The 24,599-nt window shown below is 37.9% G+C and overlaps 1 protein-coding gene and 1 pseudogene across 3 annotated transcripts in view; one reads left to right on the forward strand and one right to left on the reverse strand.

The window, feature by feature from the left end:
- Positions 1-5,876: 5,876 nt before the first annotated feature.
- LOC121024785 (uncharacterized) lies at positions 5,877-5,975 on the reverse strand (annotated as a pseudogene).
- A 4,755-nt stretch (positions 5,976-10,730) lies between these two features.
- Positions 10,731-24,599, forward strand: part of HEPH (hephaestin) — a 93,706-nt gene continuing 79,837 nt past the window's right edge. Inside the window, exons 1-3 of one of the 3 annotated variants that reach the window (XM_040467015.1) lie at positions 10,731-10,973; positions 19,763-19,965; positions 22,082-22,326. In XM_040467015.1, the coding sequence (XP_040322949.1) occupies positions 19,790-19,965; positions 22,082-22,326 (421 nt within the window). In that variant the 5' untranslated portion in view covers positions 10,731-10,973; positions 19,763-19,789. Of the gene's footprint in view, positions 10,974-12,035; positions 12,521-19,762; positions 19,966-22,081; positions 22,327-24,599 lie in introns of those variants that run through there. The other 2 variants (XM_040467016.1, XM_040467014.1) reach the window with 2 other exon arrangements.

Raw genomic sequence — 24,599 nt, forward strand, 5'->3', positions numbered from 1 at the left:
TGGGAAATCTGGGCAGTAATATGCAAAAGAATGAAATTGGACCATTTTCTTATACCACACACAAAAGAAATTTAAAGTGGATTAATGACCTAAATGTAAGACCTAAAACTATAAAAAAATCCTAGAGGAGAACACAGGCAGTAACTTTTTGACATCAGCTATAGCAACTTGTTTCTACATATGTCTCCTGAGGCAAGCAATACAAAAGCAAAAAATAAACTATTGAGATTCCATGAAAATATAAGTTGCTGAGAATATATACAGATTGCCAATAGATACATGAAATTTGCTCAACATCACTGATCATCAGGGAACTATAAATAAAAACTCCAAGAGTTTTCAACTATTGAGACTTATTCAAAATAAAAGCTTCTGCACAGTGAAGGAAACTATCAACAAAACTAAAAGGCAACTGTTGGAATGGGAGAAGATATTTGCAAATGACATATGTGATAAAGGGCTAGCATCCAAACTTTATAAAGAACTTATTAAACTTAACATTCAAAAAAACCAAATAATCCAGTGAAAAAAAATGATCATAAGACATGAATAGACACCTTTCCAAAGAATAAATTCAGATGTCTAACAGACATATGAAATGATGTTCAACACCACTCATCATTAGGGATATACAAATGAAAACTACAATGAGAAACCACTTCACACCTGTCAGAATGGCTAACATCAACAACACAAGAAACAGCAGGTGTTGGTAGGGATGCCTCTTCCCTCTTTCCCTATGGTGGTGCAAACTTGTGCAGCCTCTCTGGAAATCCTTATGGAAGTTCCTCAGAAAGTTAAAAATAGAACTACCCTAGTATCTTGCAAATACACTACTGTGTGTTTATCCAAAAAAAGAAAAAAAAATCAAGGACACTGATTCAAAGGGATACATGCATACCGATGTTCATAGCAGCAGTATCTACAATAGCCAAATTATGGAAACAGTCAAAGTATCCATTGACTGATGAATTAATAAAGAAGATGTGGCATATACATACAACATAATATTATTGAGTCATAAAAAGAATGATATCTTGCCATTTTCAAATACATAGATGGATTTAGAGAGTATTATATGAAGTGAAATAGTCAGAGAAAGACAAACACCTATTATTTCACTCATATGTGTAATTTAATAAACAAAGCAAATGAGCAAAGGGGAAAAAATAGAGAGAGAGGTGAACCAAGAAACAGTCTTAACTGTAGAGACAGACTAATGCTTACTAGATGGGAGGTATGTGAGGAGATGTCTGAAATAGGTGATGGGGATTAAGCAGTGTGCTTGTGATGAGCACAGGGTGACCTATGGAAATGTTGTATCACTATATTGTACACCTAAAACTAATATAACACTGTAAGTTATCTAAATGGAATAAAATAAATACTTAAAAATAAAAAAATAATAAAACTAAAAATAATAAAGTAATGCATAAAAAATCATAGCATTTGATAATTGAGTTTATTTGTCCCAGGTCATTGTATAGGCCATGATATGATGGATATTTTTGACCATTTATGTCCATTTTGGTGAATATCTATGAGCAAGTATTGATGTGGTATAAGGTATATTCATTTTATTTCTATTTTTTTAATATATGAAATTTATTGTCAAATTGGTTTCCATACAACACCCAGTGCTCATCCCAAAAGATGCCCTCTTCAATGCCCATCACCTACCCTGTCCTCCCTCCCACCCCCCATCAACCCTTAGTTTGTTCTCAGTTTTTAAGAGTCTCTTATGCTTTGGCTCTCTCCCACTCTAACCTCTCTTTTTTTTTTTCCTTTCCCTCCCCCATGGGTTCCTGTTAAGTTTCTCAGGATCCACATAAAAGTGAAAACATATGGTATATTCATTTTAAATATTAGCAGATATTAACAAACTACTGTTTTTAATGTTTATTTTTGAGAGGGGGGGGATCTGAAGTGGGCTCTGCACTGACAGAAGAGAGCCATATGAGGGGTTCAAACTCACAAAATGGGAGATCATGACCTAAGCCAAAAATGGGAAGGTTAACCAACTGAGCCACCCAGGCATCCCAACAAACTACTCTTGAAGGACGTTTCAATATACAGTTTACATTACAGTATGAGAGAACTTGTTTTTGCACACATTTGCATGCACTTTTATCAATTTTTGAAATGCTTGAAGAATGTTAACGAATAGTTGGTTGGTGAGAAATTATATCATTTGTTACTTTGATTTTCAGTTTTCATTTCCCTGATTACTGGTGAGATTATCTTTTCTTGTGTTTATTTTTCATTTGGGTTTTCTTTTTTATTTATTTACTTTGCCATCTATACACATATTTTCATGGGTATTAATGTATTATTTCTACATGTTGTTATATATGTGGGAGATATTTTGCCTGGTATATTGCTCCTAGTTCCATTTCTCTCATGTTATTTTTATTGTGGAGAACTATTCCACCTATTTTATATGGCACTTTTACTTTATTTGATCTCCAAATCTACATGTGACATTAGCCAACAAGGTGTTTTTTCCTCATTTTGAAGGTGAGAACTCTTGGGGCGTCTGGGTAGTTCAGTCGGTAGGTGTCCGACTTCAGCTCAGGTCATGATCTCATGGTTCATGAGTTTGAGCCCCGCATCGGACTCTGCGCTGGCAGCTCAGAGTCTGGAGCCTGCTTCGGATTCAGTGTCTCCCTCTCTCTCCGCTCCTCCCCCACTCACACTCTGTCTCTCTCTCAAAAATAAATAAGCATTAAAAAAGTTAAAAAAATAAAGATGAGAACTCTAAATCTTAGAGAGGTAAAGAAATCTTCCTGGTATTACACAGCTAGTATGCGGCAATAGCAGGACTTAAAAAGTTAAGCCTATTTATCCCTCTATTAGTTTTCTACTGCAATTGTAACAGATTAGCTTAAGACAACACATATTTGTTATTTTACAATTCTAACAGGTTATAAGTCTAAGATAGGACTCACTGAGCCAAAATGAAGATGTCAACAGGGTTACATTTCTTCTGGAGGCTCTACAAGATAATCTATTTAGTTGCCTTTTCCAACTTTTTATGACCTGGATTTCCTGGGTCATGGCTCCTTGTCTCTATCTTCCAACCCAACAGCAGTGAGTGGAGTCTTTCTCACACTTTGTCACCCTGGAATTCTCCTCTGTCTTCCTCCTCCAATTTAAAGCACTGTTGCGATAATATTAGGCCCACATAGATAATACAAGATAATCTTATTTTAAAGTCAGATGATTAGCAACCTTAATTCTATCTGCAAACTTAATTCCTCTTTGTCATATAATTTAACATATTCACAAATTCTGGGGATTAGGACATGTACATCTTTGAGTAAGGCATTATTCTATCTACTTCATTCCCTCAAACTAGTGTCTTTTCCACTGTAACAGAATAACAAATAGCCAAAGAAGTAGATCAATTTGTTTGGAAGGTAAGGCTGATAAGGGAGCAGTCTACCACAGCCTGGGCTATACCCTGAGTTTCTATTGTATTCACCTTTCCTGAAGCAACAGTTGAATCCTGAGAATGCCTGTGTTTTCTTCTCATCTAAATAGAGATTTAGATTTCAAAACTTCACACAGTTATTTTTTCCAAATGGTTAACTTGTCATAAAGTAATTCATGCAAATTCAGCTGCCCTATAACTTGTTTTCAGACACCTGCACATGCTTTCTGTATACTGGTAGACACTAATCCAAAAGCCTTAATGATAGAAATATAGAGTGAGGAATATTGAAGATACCTCAAAGATCAGCTAATAAGAAAATATAATTTTACAAGTGAGAAGACGGTGGACAAAGAAGGAAGGATAAGCAGTGAACTAGAAAGATTAGGAGGGGCAGATAACATCATGTAATCTTCTACCACAATATGAAGAAAGTATCGGCATGAGACCAAAGACAAGATGGGATCTGGGAGCAAGCATTGAATTGTAGGTACCCAAGAGGATAAACACTCTCCACAAGAGAATGGGTTCTTTTGCTGTTAAAAAATGATGATATGGCATTGACTAGAATTTTTCTCAGGAGTCCTCAATTCAATAGAAAAACAATGCAATGAACAGAAGGTAGAAGATGACAGATGTTTGGCTATTTAATATAATGAAAAGTAATACAGAAGTTGAATGAGTTTTCTTGGGAGATTGTGAGCCTTCAGTTATTGGAAGCATCCAAGTAGAGTTTGTGTAGCCATTTGGAAAGAATACTTTATTTACAATTTCAGGTTTATTTTACTAATATTTTTTTCTTTGAATGAAAATCTACACGTCTGCTTAACCAAGAATATAAAATAGGTAAATGTGGCTTTTTTCTTTAATTTTTTAATGTTTATCTTTGAGAGAGAGAGAGAGAGACAGAGTGCAAATGGGGGAGGGACAGAGAGACAGGGAGGCACAGAATCTGAAACAGGGTCTAGGTTCTAAGCTGTCAGCACCAAGCCTGATGCGGGGCTCGAACTCATAGACCCTGAGATCATGACATGAGCCAAAGTTGGACGTTTAACCAACTAGGCCACAACCAGGTGCCCCAAAGATCCTTTAAGAGCAGTGTGAGGCAACCTAATCTGGAAGCAAACACCTCCCCATGTCTTCTGAAGTCTCCTTTTGATCACTATATTTGTAATCCAAGATACCCCAGGAGAATTTAGGGGTCAGATGCTTAGAAGAACAAAGTTGTGACAGTGTTATAATGGATAAATTAGAATAGCAGAGGGACCAGCATTGACATACAACACATATTTGGGGAACAAGCTGGTTGATCAAGTAGTGAAAATATCAGGTACAACTGAGTCAACCTCGAAGTTGGAAAAGTCCCACCTGTCATTTTCCTAAAAATGAAGTTTACAAATGCAGCCATTTTATGGTAGGATTTTGCTCACCATGAAGCCCGGCTCAAGGCTATCTTTTTTATTCATCATTCACGTATTTCATTCATCAAGCATATTGAGCATCAAGTCTGTATCAAATGCTATGCTAGGCTCTGAGGCTATAATTGGAAGCATGAACGAGGTTATCTCTGGTCTCACAGAGCTACCATTATAAGCTTTAAAGACAGGCAGTTAAACAAGAAATTTTAATAAATTGTTTAATATACAGGGTGTATTAGGAGTATATGGCAATGTCATCTAAAAGAGAAACACGGGAAGTCAGGAAAAAACTCTGGAAGGAAGGGAATTTTAAAAAGAGACCCAAAAGATAAGTTAGAGAGTAAATAAGGTGAAGCATGTTGGAGCCAAATAGAACAACACATAAGATCTAGAGGTAAGAGAAAGCACACAGTACCTTGGAAAAATGGGAAACTGATATAATTCTGGCATGGGTGGATCATAGTACATGAGGTGAGGAAGGTCAAACAGTGAGCGAGAAAGATTAGTAAGGTGCACATCACAAAGGGCCATGTAGTCCTTGTTAAAGATTTTGGCTTTTGTCCTAGTGAAAATGAAGTCATTAGTTTTCTTAAAATACAGTTATAACTTTCTTTTTCATGCATAGAAACACACACAAAAAGAAACAAAAGTGAGTTTATATTCACTTTCCATAATTAAAAAAATTAATATATGAAGTTTTGAAATTTAAACTTTAAACATTAAATTTCAAAATGAAAAATGCAAATCACTCTTTCCCAACCAGATCACTCTCCCTAAAGGAAACCACTGTTAAAAAAAAAACATATTTTTATGACTATCAGAAAAAAAATCCTTACCCTACCATCTGTGTGTGTGTACACACACACACACACACACACACACACATACGTACATAGATGTGTGTGGATGTATGTGTGTGCATGTGTGTATCTATAAAGCAAATGCAAGATGTTCACTCTTTTGTGCCTTGCCTTTTACTTAATGATATATCTTGGAGATATTTCCATATATGCATTCACACATACATATATTCAACACATTTTACCAGTTTGAATGTCTTCCTTACTCAGGGGCCCTGCTAAACTCTGTATTACTCTGATTTCAGTCAATACAGCAAACGCTGCTGGAGGGTGTTAAGTAAGGTATTAAGTAAAAATCACCTTTGTGGGGCGCCTGGGTGGCGCAGTCGGTTAAGCGTCCGACTTCAGCCAGGTCACGATCTCGTGGTCCGTGAGTTCGAGCCCCGCATCATGCTCTGGGCTGATGGCTCGAAGCCTGGAGCCTGTTTCCGATTCTGTGTCTCCCTCTCTCTCTGCCCCTCCCCCGTTCATGCTCTGTCTCTCTCTGTCCAAAAAATAAAAAAAATAAAAAATAAACGTTAAAAAAATCACCTTTGTGGTTTGGGAAAAGTAGTTTTGGCTGTTATTTGAAGAGCAGAATATGTGGGACAGAAATTAAGGCAAAAATCACAGCAAGGTGGTTATTATAATGATCCTGTTAAGAGATGAGTATGGCTCAGACCAAGGCTATGGTAGTGGAGAAACAGAGAAGTAGGTGTATTCAAAAGACATTTAGAATACTGATATGACAGCATTTGTCAATGGAATGCATGTGGAGAGTGAGACAAAAACTAGGAATCTTGGATGACATTCAGCTTTTTAGCTGGAGAAATGGGAGTGGGAGGGAAGATGCTATCATCTTCCTGAAGCTTATCCTGATGCCCACCCATTGGAAATTATCTCTCCTTTCTCTTAAGTGATATATCACTTTGTATAGGCCTCCCTCTCTCATTTACCATGTTCTTTAATACTAATGAAAGACTTTACTCCTGCATTGTCTAATTCTTATTTACTGCCAGTTTCTTACTGGGGGGTGGGGGAAGATAGGCAGGTGGAAGGAAAGTAGAGGGGGTAAAGAAAGAGAGTACCATTAATTGGTCAACTATTATGTACTAGGCCCTTTTATAGACATTCTTCCATTTTGTTTTCACAACCTGATTTTGCAGGTGACAGATTAAGGCTCAGAGAATTCAAGCAACTTCCCCAAGATCACACACTTCAGGAAGAGGCAGAAACAGGATTCAAACCAGAATTGTCCATGCCCAAAACCCACAATCAGGAAGCCACATAATGTAAAGAAGAGTAAAGTAGGAGCTAATGCCATTCATAGAGCTGTTCAAGGAAGGCAGCCAAAAAACAAGACGTATTAACTGAGCATGATGGGGAAAGAGAGGTTTGCCAAGACAGGTAGGAAGGGTCTGGGACAAAGGAGTGGGTAAATAAGTGTTAGGAGGATGCTCAGGGAGTGTGTACATGAATAAAGTACCAGGAGGCTGAAGGAAATATACCTTTGGTCTTGGGACATAGATATCTGAAGACTAGGGGTGTCAAGAATCCAAGAATCAGTCTGCATTTTCAAGTTAGCCAGCAGGGGGTGAGTTTCAAAGCAACTGAGATTTGAGCAGTGGTTCTCAAAGTGTGGTCCTCAGTCCAGCAGCATCAGCATCACCTGGCAACCTGTTGAAAATGCAGATTATCAGGCCTCACCACAGATTTACTGAAGCAGACACTCATTGCCTTAACAAATCCTCCAAGGAATTCTGGTGCATACTTAAGGGTGAGACCCATTGCTTTGGAGGGCTGAAGAAAGCGGCAAATAGAATTCAAGAACTAGTGTTTCCTGAGAGAGCCCAGGACAGTTACACATTGCAGCAGTGTAGATGAATACTTTCAAAGCATGATGGAGCCTGCTGGTCTGAAGTGGTGGTGGGGAATGTAAAGGGAGTGTGGTGGCTTCAGAGGTGTGGTCTCTAGGGGAAAACCTTTTCATCCCTGAACCTCTCCACTTTTTTCCATAGGTCTTTCTTTCTTTCTTTCTTTCTTTCTTTCTTTCTTTCTTTCTTCTTTCTTTTAGAACTGTTAAGGGTAAGCTAAATCAAATGACCCTGTGATAAAGCAGACAGACTGGCTATGCTGGAACACTGCCCATGGCTTTTTGTTTCTGTTTATGTATTTATGAGAGGTGAAGAGGGGTAGAGACAGAGGGGGGACAGTATCTGAAGTGGACTCTGTGCTGATCGCAGAGAGCCTGATGTGGGGCTGTAATTTATGAACCGCAAGATCATGATCTGAGCCAAGAGTCCGACATTTAACCCACTAAGCCACCTAGGCAACCCTGCCCATGGCTTTTATTTTCACCAAGTACCTTATGCTGTCGCTAAATTTCACTGTAAGAAGGATGGAAAGGAAAAATAAAACATTTATTGAAGGTCCTTAATGTGTTGAGCAGTGTGCTAATGGTTCATGCAAATGCAAGCTTATTTAATCCTCACAATGTTACACTCATGGAGATTTATTTATTTATTTATTTATTTATTTATGAGACAGAGAGAGAGAGAGAAAGAGAGGCAGGGAAAGAAGGAGAGAGAGAATCTTAAGCAGGCTCCACACTGCCTGATGCAGTGCCTGATCTCATGACTGAGGTCATGACCTGAGCCTAAATCAAGAGTTGGAGGCTCAACGGACTGAGCCACCCAGGTGCCCTCAGTCATGAATGTTTTATTGTTTCTATTTTACAGATGAGGAAACAGTGGCTCAGAAAGGTTAAGTAACATAGTTCAGAAGAAACCATGTAGGATACAATCGCTAGTCCTAACTTCAAACACCATGCTTCTCATATTAGATAGTGAGCTACCCTGTGAACCTCTCATCTAACCATCCTAGGGCCATGCCTTGTGATTATCTATACAAAGTTAACTTGGAAATATCAATTAGGTGAATTGATAAATGGATGGGTTAGTGAAAGTATTTGAAAGTTAAAGGACTTTTTCTTTCTTCCTTTCTTTTTTTTTCTTTTTGTTTTTTGTTATTGAAGTATAATTAACATACAGTGTTATATTACTTTCAGGTATTTACTGTAATGACTCAACAATTCTAAACATTGCTCAGTGCTCATAAAGGTAAGTGTACTCTTGATCTCCTTTATCTATTTCATCCCTCCCTTCAACCACCTCCCCTCTGGCAGCCACCAGTTTGTTCTCTGTATTTAAGAGACTATTTTTAACTTTTTTTTTTTTTAAGGACCTCTTCAGGCCCTCTGCCCATTTTTAAATCATATTATTTGGTTTTTTGGGGGTTTTGGTTTTGAGTTGTATAAATTCTTTATATGTTTTGGATATTAATCTCTTATTGGATATATCATTTATAAATATTTTCTCCCATTCAGCAGGGTGCCTTTTTGTTTTGAGACTTAAGGGACTTTTAAGTACATTCTGGTCTTGTGTTTCTCAAATGTTCTTTTAAAGCTATCAAGATTCCTTGCTGGTGCTCCAGGGTTAAGCACATTGCCTGGGTGGGCAGCCATACAAGTGAGAAAGTCCCTAGGTACCCTTAGCCCTGACCAATTTTTTTCTTTTCCTAGCCTTACCAGAAAAGCTACACTTTCATCTTCCATAGGTAGTGGGCATTTACTGTAAGATTCTGTTTGGGTCAATAGTTTTGCTGTCAAAAATAATTTTGAAAAATGACAAATCTAGACCACCTTCTTCATTTTACAGGTGAAGTACTCAGTCCCATAAAGGCAAAATCATGTATCCAAGATTACCTGTGTTTTCTTTAGTAAAATAACTAAAACTTAAAACCAGCATTCATGAAATATTCTTTTTTTTTTAATTACGGAGAGAGACAGAGCATGAGCATGGGAGGGTCAGAGAGAGGGGGAGACACAGAATCTGAAGAAGGTTCTAGGCTCTTAGATGTCACCACAGAACCCTGATGTGGGGCTCGAACTCACAAACCACAAGACCATGACCTGAGCTGACCTGAGCTGAAGTCAGAAGCCCAACCGACTGAGCCACCCAGGCACTCCAAAATATTCTTTTTTTATTTTTACCATGAATTAGTACAACTTGTTTTCTAAGAAGAATTTAGATTAATTTCTTTGTTGAAAAATTTGGAGTGATAACTTTTTTTTGGAATTTTTTTTGCCAGATACTGTGCTAAATATACTGTGTATAATTTTATTTCAGTTTTCATAAAAGCCTTATAAAATATGTACTATTATTATACTCAATTTTACAGAGGTAAAACTGAGGTTTAGAAGGATTTAATGACTTTTCCAAGGTCACAGGCTCAGGAAGTTGTAGAGTTGAGATTTCAATCCAGATTGTTTGATTCTAGTTTCTGTGCTCTTAATAAGTTGCCATGTTGCAAGTGTTTATATTTCAAAGCAGGCTGTAGTGGGGGTATTCAAACTACAGCTTGTGGGCCAAATCTGTCCTGCTTCTTGTTTATGAAATTAACTTTTATTGGTTCATAGATATATCCAATGTGCTGCAATAGCCTGTTTTAATACTTATGACAGAGAGATGCTATATGTTCTCCAAATAAAATATTTATTAACTGTCCTTTTACTGAAATACTTTAAAAACCTCTATTCTATAGGTATCAAGTTAAGCATTTTTTAGGTGTCTCCTGAGGAAAAACACCAGAAATACGCCTAGGATTTGTAGAAGAGGTAGGCATTGTGTGCCCTGCAGTAAATTGCTGAATGAATAAAACAAGCTCAGAAACCTAGCCTCTCTGCCTCCTGCAGCCTTCATTGTGTTGGCTTAAGTGTGTCTATATGACCTCTTTCTTGTTGTCTTTTATGAGTCACAACAGAGGCCTTATCCCTTCCACTCCCTGTCATAAATGCCTTAGAGCCTGGACTTGGATCTCAGCTTAATGGGTTTGATCCCCACCTTCCCCTTTAACTCCAAGGTCTGCATCCGTGCCAGGTAGGGAAAGAGGCAGATAACTCCAAGGGCTGCTGTAGCCTGATCCAGCTTCCTTTGATCACTAAGTATTTCTCAGGGAACTGTAGCTTGCGACTCCACCCTTCTCCCCGTCAGTTGCTTCTACTTGGTTAAGCCTGGGGTGCAGTCTGTGAGGGCAGCTCCCAAGTGTCTAGGCACTCTTAAGCACCTCCACTGGTTTATGAGCCAGACTTTGCCCCACCAGTTCAGTCTTTGAAAGTCCTCCTCCCTGGACCCTGCTCCAGACACTTTGAATCCAGGAGAGAAAGATGTGTCAAGCCTGCCTGGAGAACAGCATCTGCTTCTAGCCAAGATCTCTCATCACAAAGTAAGGATACTAAGTGGTGGAATCACCATCATACCTATCTCCTTCTTATACCTTGTTCTGTTGGGTAGATGCAGTCCTTTCCAAAGAGGCATGAAATTATCTGCCTTTTCTCCACAAATTACTCAGTACCCATTCTTTCCTTATACTTTGCATTTTTGAAATCTCTTTTTCTTCTACTGTTAATATAAATAATATGCTGTCTTCATGGAATCCCAGATATGTAAGTTTATAGAGCTGGGAGAGTCTGTATATAGTTCTATGCCTTTATTATGCAAATGGAGAAACTGTAGCCTGGAGAAAATTAGAGCCTGGGCCAAGGCCAAATGGCTGATTACTGCCAGAGCAAACCAGGGCTGGAACCTAGGGCACTTGACTGGGGCTAATCACTTTCCACTACTCTCTCTTTCCAGCAGGGACAAGGATAGCCTTTGTTTGTTTTTTAAATCCAAACTCCAGTTTCACTTAGAAATTTTAGGGCCCATTTGCTTTTTTTTTATTTTTTTTTTAATTTAATATTTCCAGTTATTCTGGGTCTTCTCAGATTTTAGGATGTTGACCTATTTTCAAGCTACATCTGGTCTCCTTGATGGAAAAATGTTGGTAATATAGTCCTGGGTTTTCACTAGAAATTGCAGAGGTAGAACTAATGTACATTAAAAAAAAAAACCTAGCAGTAACTGGTGGACAGCAGGCACATAATTTTGAAGTCACTTTTCCTAACTCAAAAATGTCCTCTGTTTCTCCCCTTAGCAGCACAGTGTGGTAGTGTGGCAGCTAAAAGTCTAGACATACGCAGTAAAATCCCCAACTCAACTTCTACTTCCTAACTGTGTGACCTTGAACAAGCTACCTTCCTTCTCAAAGACTGGTTTTATTCAATTGTAAAATAAGAATAAGAGCAGCCTTTTCACAGGATAATCATGAGACTTAAAGAATGCATGTAAAATGGTTAGCTTAGGGCCTGACATGTAGGAAGCTCTTTTATTACTAGATTCATTTTTCTCTATTAATTACCAAGCAATGATCACCTCAGAATAACAGACATGGCTGATAACTGTGCTTCACAGCAAGAAGGAAAAAATTTGGCGGTGGCGGGGCCCCTTCCCACATTTAATAATATTTCTGAAATAGAGCTGCTGGAATCTGTGAGCTTTGAATGGGCAACTGGCAGTGCATTCTCCTCCCCTTTTCAGCAAAAGACCAACTACCAAGCTTCAATAACAAAAATGAAGCCCACCCCCTGTGATTCCTCCTGAGATCCTAACCAGGATTTGGAAAACACCCATATATGGTCAAAGAACCATCTAGTGTTTTGTACCAAACCAGGATAAACAAGACATTCCAATATAAGGCACCCAGCACTGCCCCCTCGTCCATTCACCCCACCCCAGTAACACCAGCCAAATTGGAATATTGGACTTAATTTATGAGAAAGGCTCTGTAACCCAGGATACTGACTGAACAGGGCTGGCTGTCTCTCGCTGGGGTCTGCAGTGCAGCATCACTAGGCTGCTGACATGAATATGGAAGGATTTACTCTAGCAAAGGTAAGCTTTCTTTCTTCCCTTTCCAAACCCTACCTCACCTTCTTTTCTTTGTAAAACCTTTATGTGGCTGGATTTAGGGGAATTTTTGGCCACTGGGAGAGAAAGTCAGTGGCAGAGAAGTTGGAGGAAGCTTGGCTAGGTGTGCAGGAAAGTTAAAGTGAACAATAGGCTCCTTTCATTCCTTTGGCCAAAATGACCAGGACCACCCTGGCTTAACTGCTTCAGGAATGGTTATAGAGTTGTAGAGAGTAGTTAATTTTCTTGTTGAAATAATGTGCTAGTCCTCTGTCTCACAAATTGAGGAGTTTATTGATGTGATGGATCTGAAGACTAAAGTGAGAATCTCAAATGCTTGAAACAACCACTTGGTTTCGTGTTTTGAGATCCAGATTGGCATAGACTAAGCCAATAAACGATAGCTGAACCAAACTATCAGCTTAAAATCTAAATTATTTCTCATACATAATGTCTAAATAGTAGAAATATTTTAGAAAACATGTTTTCAAATTCTGGCTTTGGCAGTAACTGGCTGGTTGACTTTGAGCAAATCCCTTCACCTCTCTGGGGTTGAAATAAGATGGTTTCTTTTCTTTTTCAACCTTTATTTATTTTTGGGACAGAGAGAGACAGAGCATGAACGGGGGAGGGGCAGAGAGAGAGGGAGACACAGAATCGGAAACAGGCTCCAGGCTCTGAGCCATCAGCCCAGAGCCCGACGCGGGGCTCGAACTCACGGACCGCGAGATCGTGACCTGGCTGAAGTCGGACGCTTAACCGACTGCGCCACCCAGGCGCCCCTGAAATAAGATGGTTTCTAAAAGTCTTTATGGATGTATGAATCTATAATGCATTCAGTCGTTTTACAGAGCATCTATTGTATTCCAAGCCCTTTGCTAGGGTCTGAAATCTATCTATTTATTTTAATTTCAAAATACTCCTGTAAGATAAATATTGCTATTTTTGGATGAGAAAACTGAGGCTCAGGGAGGTAAAAGTGATTTGTTGAAAGATCACATAGCTATTACAGGCAAGAGGAAGAATTTGATTCTAGGTCTTCTGATTTCAAATTAGTTTGCTTCTATGATACCACAATTGGAGTATGAAGAAATAAAGCAGTCTTATTACTACAAATGCAAGTATGTAGTGGAATCATATTGTCCCAGGAATGATATAAAGGTGATATGCCAGAAATTATTGCCAGGCTGAGGTATTAGGACTCTTAGGTTCTAGTACTAGTTCTGAGGACTTTAGGTGAGTCCCTTCCTTTTTGGGCCTCAATTTTCCTACCTCCAGCATACTAGGATACAGTAATAATGATTAAACAATAATACAAATTGTATTTGTACTATCTGGATCCTCCTGGGGCTCTCCATTTTCCGTCCCAGAAAAGAAAGGCCTATGCCTATTGAAGGTGAGAAAATCCCTATACGGAATCTATTTTTGTTTTTTACTTTTTATTCAAATTCCAGTTAGTTAATATACAGCGTAATATTAGTTTCAGGTGTACAATTTAGTGATTCAACACTTCTATATAACACCTGGTGCTTATCACAAGTGAACTCCTTAGTCCCCATCTCCTATTTCACTCATCCCCCCACCCCCACCAACTCTGGAAAACATCAGTTCATTTTTTACAGTTAACAGTCTGTTTCTTGGCTCGTCTCTCTCTCTCTCTCTCTCTCTCTCTCTCTCTCCCTCTCTCGCTTCCCCCCCCCCTTTGCTCATTTGTTTTGTTTTGAGTTACAGAGTGAAGAAAGAGCATTAAACCTTTAAAAAACAGAGAACCAAAAGGTCAGTCTTGACAGAGGGTTCTGTTAGGAAGGCTGCTGAGATTAAGACAGGGGGCCAAGAGTAGCTAAGAATTCCTTTGCTCCCTTGAGTGATCCTTTCACTCTAAAATAAACCTGTCCAGCCCAGTGTAGCCCAATGCAGAGAGAAAGATGGAGGGAGAGAAAAGAGCATTGTTTTGTTGAAGGAAAAGCTTGCAAATTCTAGGGAAAACAACACAATTTGTCCTGGGTAATGGGGATCAGGCCCACATGATACTGAGATGACAGGAAGATAAGGTAAAGGAAAGAGAGGCTTGACCTACTGCTAGCTGACCTTCCCCCTAAGGCTATTTTCAAGTGTATATTAGTTAAACTATATCTAATTCCAAGTAGCCCAAAAATTCATTCACCCTTTCTCTTTCTCTCTTTCTCCATCTCTCTCTCTCTATTTCCCCCTCTCCTCCTTTGGTCATCTCTTCATTCTTGTTTTCTTTTCTTTCTTTTGATTTTATTTATTTCTTTTCTTTTCTTTTCATCCACAACTCTTGCTCACCTTGCCTATTTCATTTCTTTTTTTTTTTTTTCACCTTTCCCTCTTATTTTCCATCCTCAGTCTAGCCTTTCTTTAAGACTTCCTCCTGTGGACTCAGCTGAGAGAAAATAGCCCTGCCCAAGTGAAAAGTTTACATAGGGTTTTACATCCTTTACCTCACCAGATTTTCATAGCAAACTTTTGAGGAGCCCAAAGGAGAGATTATTTCCATTTAACAGATCACCTCCACTTATAGCTCAGGATATTAGGTGCTTGCTCAATATCACAACTAATACATGATGATTCCGGAAGTATAACCCTTTTTTTTCTAGAATATGAAAACTTTCAGTTTTACCATTAAATACTCAAATGATCCTTAAGGAGTTTTATGGGTTTTTCCCTTTCTTCTACTCTTATACTGTATTGTAAAAACAAATTAAAAATGACAACAACAGTAGCAACAACAAATGCAGTTTTGGGAAGAAAAAGAGGACTAGCCAGTGTGTTAAAAACTAAGAAAACTAATATTTATCAGGTGCTTATTAAGTACTCAATGCTATCTCATTCAAACACAACTGAAAACAGTACTCAAACCTGAGTTTATCTGACTCAAAAGTTTTGATTTTTTTTCATTATATCATATTGCTTCCAAACAGACTAATCTCAGCCATATACATATACATGTACATGTATGCTTAGTATGTGTTACTGTGTATCAGAACTTATGAGTGTGTACATGTTGTAGTTATCTATAAAATGTTAAAGCTTCGTGATCCTGTCAAGTTTCATTTCTAAACCTGTTTCCCATTTGTAATAATAATAGCTATTAATACTTTTTGATTACTGACTTGGGCAACTTGATCACTTATTTGTGTCATATTAACTTACAGATTTTAATTTATTTAATACTCAAAGCTACTCTGAGATGTAACTAATAGTATTAATTTAATTTCAAAGATGAAAACACTATGTCTAGAGAAATGAAGCAGTTTATAAAATCACAGAGCTTGGAAAAGTGGAGTCAGGATTTTGTTTAGGTAGTCTGATTTCAAACCCTGTGCACTGGATGAAAAATGGGGAAGACAATCCTTATCTCACAAAAGTTTAGAATTAACAAGATGGCAGATATAAAAACCATGCTGTATAGTGGGAAGTGCTAGGCAAATGCTAGGTAGCATTTTTCTCCCAGGATTTATTATCTAGCTCTTCTGGTCATTAGTCACCACTTTTTAATGCTTGTTCATTGTATGCTGAAGATCTGTACTGGTTTATTTATAGAATGTTTTCACATTTATTATGTACTTCTCTAATGGTGAAACTCTTACCTGGGGCAGTTTTCTCTCTAGTTAAGTGAGTTTAAGGCACAACAGCTTTGCTGGCATCTTTGCTTACACAAGGTCTATGTTATATCCAGACTTTTGTTGAATTAAGACACTCCCTTCCTGTTGAGTGTTCCAAGGAATTTGTGTGACCATATGTGGTACTATGTGTAGACACATGTAAATGCACCTGTGTTTCATTAGTGAATGTGAGTATTGGCAGAGTGTGAGAGCTTAAAAGGACTTTTTGAGAGCTCTTTATGTAAAATATTTTTTGTAATTCTGCAATTTGCATTTCATTATATTCTCAAATATTCTGACCCCACAAAGGTAGTAACTATATAATGCAGCTCTATTATTTTATAGATAGGGAAACTCAGGCTCACTAAGGTGATGTAACTTGTGTAAAGTCACTCTTTAAATCAGTGGCAAACTTGAACTAGTGTCAACTAGTGGAAAAATGTATGTTTGTGTCACTTTATGACACTCTAGTAGTAGCTGTTTATGGTATACCTGCAGAGCCCCCATCACCATTTTTGGCAAAAGATACACAAAGACTTCTAAGACATGATGTCCACCTCCAGAGAGTTTATAGTCAAATTTGGGAAATAAAAACAGTTCATGAGGCAGCTCACCGAAGGGTAACAAAAATACAAAGTCTGACTTAATGTAATTGGGTGTAATAGAGAGTAAGTAGTCTTTCAGAGGACACTGGTATAGAGAGCCTACAAAGGGCCTTCTGGGGAAGTTAGGATTTAGATTCGCCTTAGAGTAGAAATATAGAACATATGGTGTGTGGGGACAGTGCAGATTAATAAAACAAACAAACAAACAAACAAATGAAAACTATAGCCAGGGGAGAGAAGGAGAAGAAAACAAGCAGTTACTTTCTGTTATGTTCCAAACTCTAATTGTACTGAGGCCTTTTTGTGTAAGTTTTCAAATTTACTTCTCCAAGGTTGATATTATTATATGTATTTCATAGGTAAGGAAAAAAAGTTTAGCATGGTTAAATATTACCAAAGGCTACCCAACTGGTCAGTGGGAGGCCTAGGTTTTGGAAAGAAAAATCCAGGAACAGGTCCTCCTCTATATCAAGGTCGTTCTGCCAAATCACATATGGAGACTGGGGATAAACACTTTGGCCACTGCTGTGTGGGGAAGGGCCTGAGATTTTGTAGGCAAGTCTATTGTTCTGTTTATTAATCAAGGTAAATATCTAGGCCTAGCCAGAATAAATATCTGGGAATTTCCTATCCATATGTGAGTCTGTGCATATTTTTTATTTTCTCTTTTTGATTAACAGTCCCTATCTCATGAGTGTAGGACTAGGATTTAGTGAAATAATTTATATAAACCACTGAACATGGTGTTTAGTATATAGTAACTTCTCAATAAATGGCAGTTTCCATAATTATTATGATAATCATAAATGATATCAATTCAGTGTCTCCCTTCCAATATGAGTATGCATGTCTGTTTCTAGAAGTGATTATAACTACATGTGATTGCATGTTTCAGAATGTACAGGGTTTTCCCAGATATGGCTATGGATATGGCATATTCATGTTCTCTGTGTATATATGTATGTGAGTGTGCAAGTATATTTTGTGGAAAGTGGTATAGTAAGGTGATTAAGAATATAGACAATGGAATCATAATTTCTGGGCTAACAACCCAACTCAACTGATTGTTAATGAGGTGACCTTGTTCAAATTACTTTACACTTCTATTCTGTAGTTTTTTCCTCCATAATGTAGAGATAATAATGGCATATGTTTCATAGTGCGGTTGTGAGGATTAAAAGATTTAATCTACATGGGCTGCCTAGGTGGCTCAGTCAGTTAAGCATCCGACTTCGTCCCAGGTCATGATCTAGCGGTTTGTGAGTTCGATCCCTGCTTTGGGCTCTGGAGCCTGGCTTGGAGCCTGGAGCCTGCTTCGGATTCTGTGTCTTCCTCTCTCTCTGCCCCTCCCCAGCTCATGCTCACACTCTGTCTCTGTCAAAAATAAATAAACTTTGGGGCCCCTGGGTGGCTCAGTCAGTTAAGCGGCCGACTTCGGCTCAGGTCATGATCTCGCGGTCCGTGAGTTCGAGCCCCGTGTCGGGCTCTGTGCTGACAGCTCAGAGCCTGGAGCCTGTTTCAGATTCTGTGTCTCCCTCTCTCTGGCCCTCCCCCTTTCATGCTCTGTCTCTCTCTGTCTCAAAAATAAATAAACGTTAAAAAAAAGTTTAAAAAAATAAACTTAAAACAATTTAAAAAAAGATTTAATCTACATAAAACACATGGAATAGTGTCTGGCTTATTATGCACACTCAATAAATATCAATTTATTATTATTATTATTAAAGTACAAAGGCTCTGTGTGACAGTGTGGTTTTATGTGTGGATGCAAGTGCGTGCATTTCTGCTTTTAGATAAGATTGCATAAGCTTATTTATGTGTATTTATATTATTGTCTGCGTTTCTGAGTTTGACTGTAGCTGTGTATGGTATGACTGAATGTTTCATCCCCCCCCCCACAAGTCTAACATCTTGGCTGATGTACTATGAAAACCTAGAATGAAAGCCTAGAGGTTTTTGTTCTCACTCTGACTCAGGATTGGTCCAATAAAAAGGGTTTGTGCATAGCAGAGAACATTTCATCTGAGAAGTTAATATTTCCTTCACATATTCTCACTTGTTTTGTTTCATTTTTCACTTCTTTGAAGTATAACATATATGCAGAAAAGTGCACAAATGCTAAATTTATAGCTCAATATATTTTCCAAGTTTATAGCTCAATATATTTTCACAAACTGAATACACGCATGTAACCAGTATGTGTAGATCAAGATACATAACATTACTTAGAAGCTTTTATCCTCTTCTTTTCTTAGTCACTTTTCCCTTCCTAATGGGTAAACATTATCCTGACTTCAAACAACATAGATTAGTTTTGTCTGATTTTGTGCTTCACAGAAATTAATTCATATAGAATGTACCTTTTTCTCTGGTTTCTGGTGTCTTGTTTCTTTCTGTAACATTACATTTGCGAGAGACATCCATATTTTTATGTAAGGTTGTAGTGGGTTAATTATCATTGCTATATAGAATTCCATTGTATGAATAAAATACAATTTATTCACTCTAGTGTTCATGGACATTTAATTATCATTTGTTTTTAAACACAATTCAAAGAGGATGGGAAGTGACAACAATGAAAAAAGAAGCAGAGGAAGAATTGGTGACTTGACTTAGGTAATAAGTGAGTAAGTGCCCAAATCAGGTTTCTAGTGCCTGTTTCCTGATTCTTGGGCCAGAGTACATTCTTACTTTTATACTTTTGAAGGAAGTCTATCCAGATTTCTAATCTGAAAGAAGTGATACATAATTATCACTATAAGTGACCTTTTAACTTTGCTCTCCAAAGTCCAATATACAGATATTATTGAATGTTTCTTGAACTGAAAGGGATCAGGTAAGAGAGAGAGAGATTCTGGGCTAATTGGTTTTTGCTTTCTCAGGCACTTGCCTGAGGCTCTTGCCTTTTTAGTTTTCCAGACACACACAAAGCCCTTTTGTTTTCTTTCTTTCTTTCTTCTTTCTTTCTTTCTTCTTTCTTTCTTTCATACCAGCAGCTATTCATTTGCCTGTTTCCCAGAGTTATGTGGGCCATGAAACCAGGCCATCTCTTCTGGGCTCTGTTGTTTCTGCAACCTTTGTGGCCCCGACTGACTGATGGGGCCACTCGAGTCTACTACTTGGGCATCCTGGATGTGCAGTGGAACTATGCTCCCAAGGGAAGGAATGTCATCATGAACCAGCCTCTGGACAATGATACGTATGTTTAATCATTTGTGCAATTATAGCTGGAGTGGGGGGGGGGCACCACTGAGCTCAGGAGGTAGCCTTTTGAAGACCTTTTTTCAGGGTGTGGTTAGCCAGCTCCTGATCTCCATGGCCATACACCCAGTGGCACGTTTCCTGGTAAGATGGTTAGTTCACTCAGGTGCCAGCATCCTATATGGAGTCTGCTTTTCCACACTGAGGTGTCCCAGCATTTTTAGGGTCCTAAAGGTAATTCCATATTCTCTTGATTCTAAAATGTTATCTACAATGCTTTCAAAGAAGAAAAAAATGTGAAAAATATACAGTATTTCTAAGATGTATGTGATGGAACCATGCTACCATAGGTCAGTGGAACTATATTGATTTCAGATATGTGAAAACTTGAAAAATTATGGTATCCTCAGAATCAGGTAACTAACAGTAATGGCTATCACCATGTAACACTTTCTCTATGACAGTCACCATACTAGAAATTTACATACTTTGTCTCACCTAATTCTCACAAAACTCTAGGATGTGAGTATGACTATCCTCATATTATAGATGAGAAAACTGAGATTCAGGAAGATCAAGTGACCTGCCCAAGTCCCACAGCTAGTAAATGGAAGAGCTGGAATTTAAGCCTGGGTAAAGTGAATACAAAATTGGTACTCTTGTCACAATTCTGCCTTTCACAGTTTCCATAAGATTAACCTTTCTTTTTTAATGGTTATTTTTGAGACAGAGAGTGTGTGATAGAGAGAAAGAGAGAGAGAGAGAGAGAGAGAGAGAGAGAGACCAAGTGTGAGTGGGGGAGGGCAGAGGGAGAGGGAAACACAGAATCAGAAGTAGGTTCCAGGCTCTGAGCTGTCAGCACAGAGTCGAACACGGGGTTCAAACCCATAAGATGTGAGATCATGACTTGAGCCGAAGTCGGACACTCAACCAACTGAGCCACCCAGGCTTCCTGAGATTAACCTTTCTTAATCTTAGAGGCTTGAAGATTCTCCACAAATATCTATTGGGGAAAAAAAGAAATGTATTAAAGATTCTTTTGTGATCTTGAGTCACTTTGTCTCCCCAAAGTGTCAGAGTTTTCTAAAGTTGATTGTAATGTCTTAGAACTCTATAAGAAAAACTAAAGTAAGACTAGCAGCTATCTTTTTTTGAAAAACCACCTTCCTATCCATCTAGTTTTGGAGTAACAGTCTTTTTATTAAAGGTGTCATTGAGGGATAACTTTATTATCTTCCATTCCTAATACTTGGAAATAATAGTTAACATTTATTAAGCTGTTACTATTTTCCAGGCACTGTCTTAAGCTCTTTATGTATTTAAAATTTTTTAGTCACCAGTATTGACTGTTCAAGTTGGGTACCATGATTATGTCCATTTTACGATGGGAAAAATATGCATAAAGAAGTTAAATAACTTGGGGCACCTGGATGGCTCAGTTGGTTAAGCGCCCAACTCTTGACTTTGTCTCAGGTCATGATGTCACGGTTCATGAGTTTGAGCCCTACATTGGACTCTGTGCTGACAGTGCGGAGCCTACTTGGGATTCTGTCTTCTTCTCTTTCTGTCCCTCCCCCACTTGCTATCTCTCTCTCTCAATCTAAATACAAATAAACTTTAAAAAAAAAGCTAAGTAACTTTATCAAAGTTCCACAAATTTGTAAGTGACAATATGGGCAGTATGGGAATCATCTGGCTCCAGAGCTTGTGATCTTAACCATTATGCTAGAAGACCTCTCATATATAGCAAGATGACTCAAGTTCAGGTCATATGGATTGGGAGTTGATGACCTAAAAAGAGTGAGTCCGTAATTGCTTGTCTCTTCATTACTATATATTAGGTTGAAGTGTGAATTTGCCTTTTTTTTGTAGTTTAAAAGTGGTCAAATATCAGCAATTTAATATAGTCTAATTTCAATTTTATGTAGTTGAATTAATGCTTCCCATTGTCTAACAGTTAGATTCTAACCTAAAGCTTCTGTGTTTTGATCAGTACAATCACATTTTCTTTTAAACAAAAATAGACATTTTTTGGTCAGCTCCCTCTGGAGAAAGGTCTCCAGATGTTTAAAGACTGTGGCAAAATTGTGCATCGTTCTTTTCTTTCTTCCCAGAGTAGCTTCCAGCTTCTTAAAATCTGACAAGAACCGGATAGGGAGCAGCTACAAGAAGACCATCTACAAGGAATACAGAGATAGCTCTTATGTGGATGAAATAGCCCAGCCTACTTGGCTGGGCTTCTTGGGGCCAGTGTTGCAGGCTGAGGTGGGAGATGTCATCCTTATCCACCTGAAGAATTTTGCCACTCGTCCTTACACAATCCACCCCCATGGTGTTTTCTATGAGAAGGACTCAGAAGGTAAATCAGACCACCCTTTCTTTCTCCTATCCACAACAAAGACTGCATTTCTTTTAGTGTCACTTTAGAGACAGGAGCTGGGAATGAAAATAATATTTAATCTCCTTATTGATCTGAATTGGCAGGGTAGATAATATGGAGATTCAATCTACCTTTTATCATAAAGAGTTACTTGAATAAGATTTTTTCAAAATTTTATTTAAATTATAGTTAAAATATGGTATAATATTGATTTCAGGAGTAGAATCTAGTGATTCATCACTTATATATAATACCCAGTGCTCATCAAAACAAGTGCCCTCCATAATATACATAAAATATTTGACTGTACTTTGGGAAGAGAAGAGTGTGCTTCAAATGTAATGGAGTGTTATTCTAGTGTCACAGTCTTCTCTTTTTTTTTTTGCATCCATATACCACATTTAATATAATTTACATATGTTTAATTTACTTATATACCACATTTAACATAATTTACATATGTTTAATTTACTTATATGTTGAGGTGGGTTTTACTTGACTAGTTAACATATTATATTTTGTAAGCATTTATAATCCTAATTTCATTATTTTACCTTAACATTTTGAACAACACATTCTTTCTTCTGAATCTTAAATAATTCTGTAAGCCCTTGACAAGCTTAGTGAGCATCAGGTACTGTGCCCATGGGTTTATTTATTTATTTATTTATTTTTAATTTTAATTTATTTATTTAAATTCAAGTTAGTTAACATAGAGTGTAGTATTGGTTTCAGGAGTAGAACCCAGTTATTCATCACTTAAATATAACATCCAGTGTTCATCTCAGCACAGTGTCACAGTCTTCTGAAAGGTCTGGTTTTCTTCTTAAGAGGAAGTTCAGTTTACTAATCTGTAACCCCCATCCAATGGCCTATGATAATGACACAACAGTGAGTGAGGGAAGTAGAAGGGAATCAGGTTTTGACTGGGCCACTAACGTCCTGTATCACCTTGGGTAAGTTATTTTTCCACAGTTTTCTCCTCTGTAAAATGGGTAAGTGGACCAACTGATCATTAAGTTGGCTTCATTTAAAAAAGTAATTCTAATATAGTTAACATTCAATGTTATATTAGATTCAGATGTACAATATAGTGATTCAACACTTCTATACATCATCTGGTACTCATCACAAGTGCCCTCCTTAATCCCCATCACTTATTTAAGCCATCCCCCCAACCACCTTCCTTCTGATAACCATCAATTTGTTCTTTATAGTTATGAGTCTGTTTCTTGGTTTCTTCCCCCCTCCCCATTTCATTTCTTTTGCTTATATGTTTTCTTTCTTAAATTCCACATGAGTGAAATCACATGGCATTTGTCTTTCTCTGACTGAATGATTTTGCTTAGCATAATACTCTATAGTTCTATTCATATCATTGCAAATGGCAAGATTTCATTCTTTTTATGGCTGAATAATACACCATTGCATATATATCTATATATCAATATCTATATCTATATATCTATATATCTATATATCTATATCTATATCTATCTATCTATCTATCTATCTATATTATAGATATAAGCAACAGAAATAAAACGGGGAGGGGGAAGAAACCAAGAAACAGACTCATAACTCTATCTATAGATATCTATATTATAGATAGATAGAGAGATAGATGGATATCATATCTTCTTTATCCATCCATCAATGGATGCACACCTGGGCTGCTTCCATGTCTTGACTATTGTAAGTAATGCTACTATAAACATAGGGGTGTATGTATCCCTTTGAATTAGTGTGTTTGCTCTACTCTAGAGGAAGGGGGTGGGTCCACACAGTGCTGGGTCCTTTAAGACTTCAAGTTTTGAATCCCAGCCATGTGCCAAAGAAAGCACACAGGAGAGCTGTGGTGCAGGGTAAGTTGACTGATATTGTTATTCTGTGATGGCTGCCTGAACAGTGCAGGGTGTAAGATCCCCTGTCTGGGAACAAGAGATTAGGGTGGTACCATTTCCCCCCCCCAACACCAACAGGATGGGACTTCAGAGCAGCACAGCAGCCCCCAGTGAAAGGACATATTTACACTAAACCCACCCCCCTGTGCCTGGCAACTGCATATTTACTAGAACAAGACTGACTTTAAGCCAGCACAGAATGTCTCTCCTCTAGAAGACCAGCATAGGCAGCACCCAACATGCACTAAATATACTGAAAATTGAGTGCTTCAAAATGACACCTGCAGTTCTGGTGGAAATAGGTCCAGGCTTATTTTTTTCCTGTTTTTTCTTTCTTCTTCTTTTTTT

Source organism: Herpailurus yagouaroundi, unplaced genomic scaffold (genome assembly GCF_014898765.1).
Source record: "Herpailurus yagouaroundi ecotype Mexico unplaced genomic scaffold, PumYag 67158, whole genome shotgun sequence".
Lineage (NCBI taxonomy): Eukaryota > Metazoa > Chordata > Mammalia > Carnivora > Felidae > Herpailurus > Herpailurus yagouaroundi.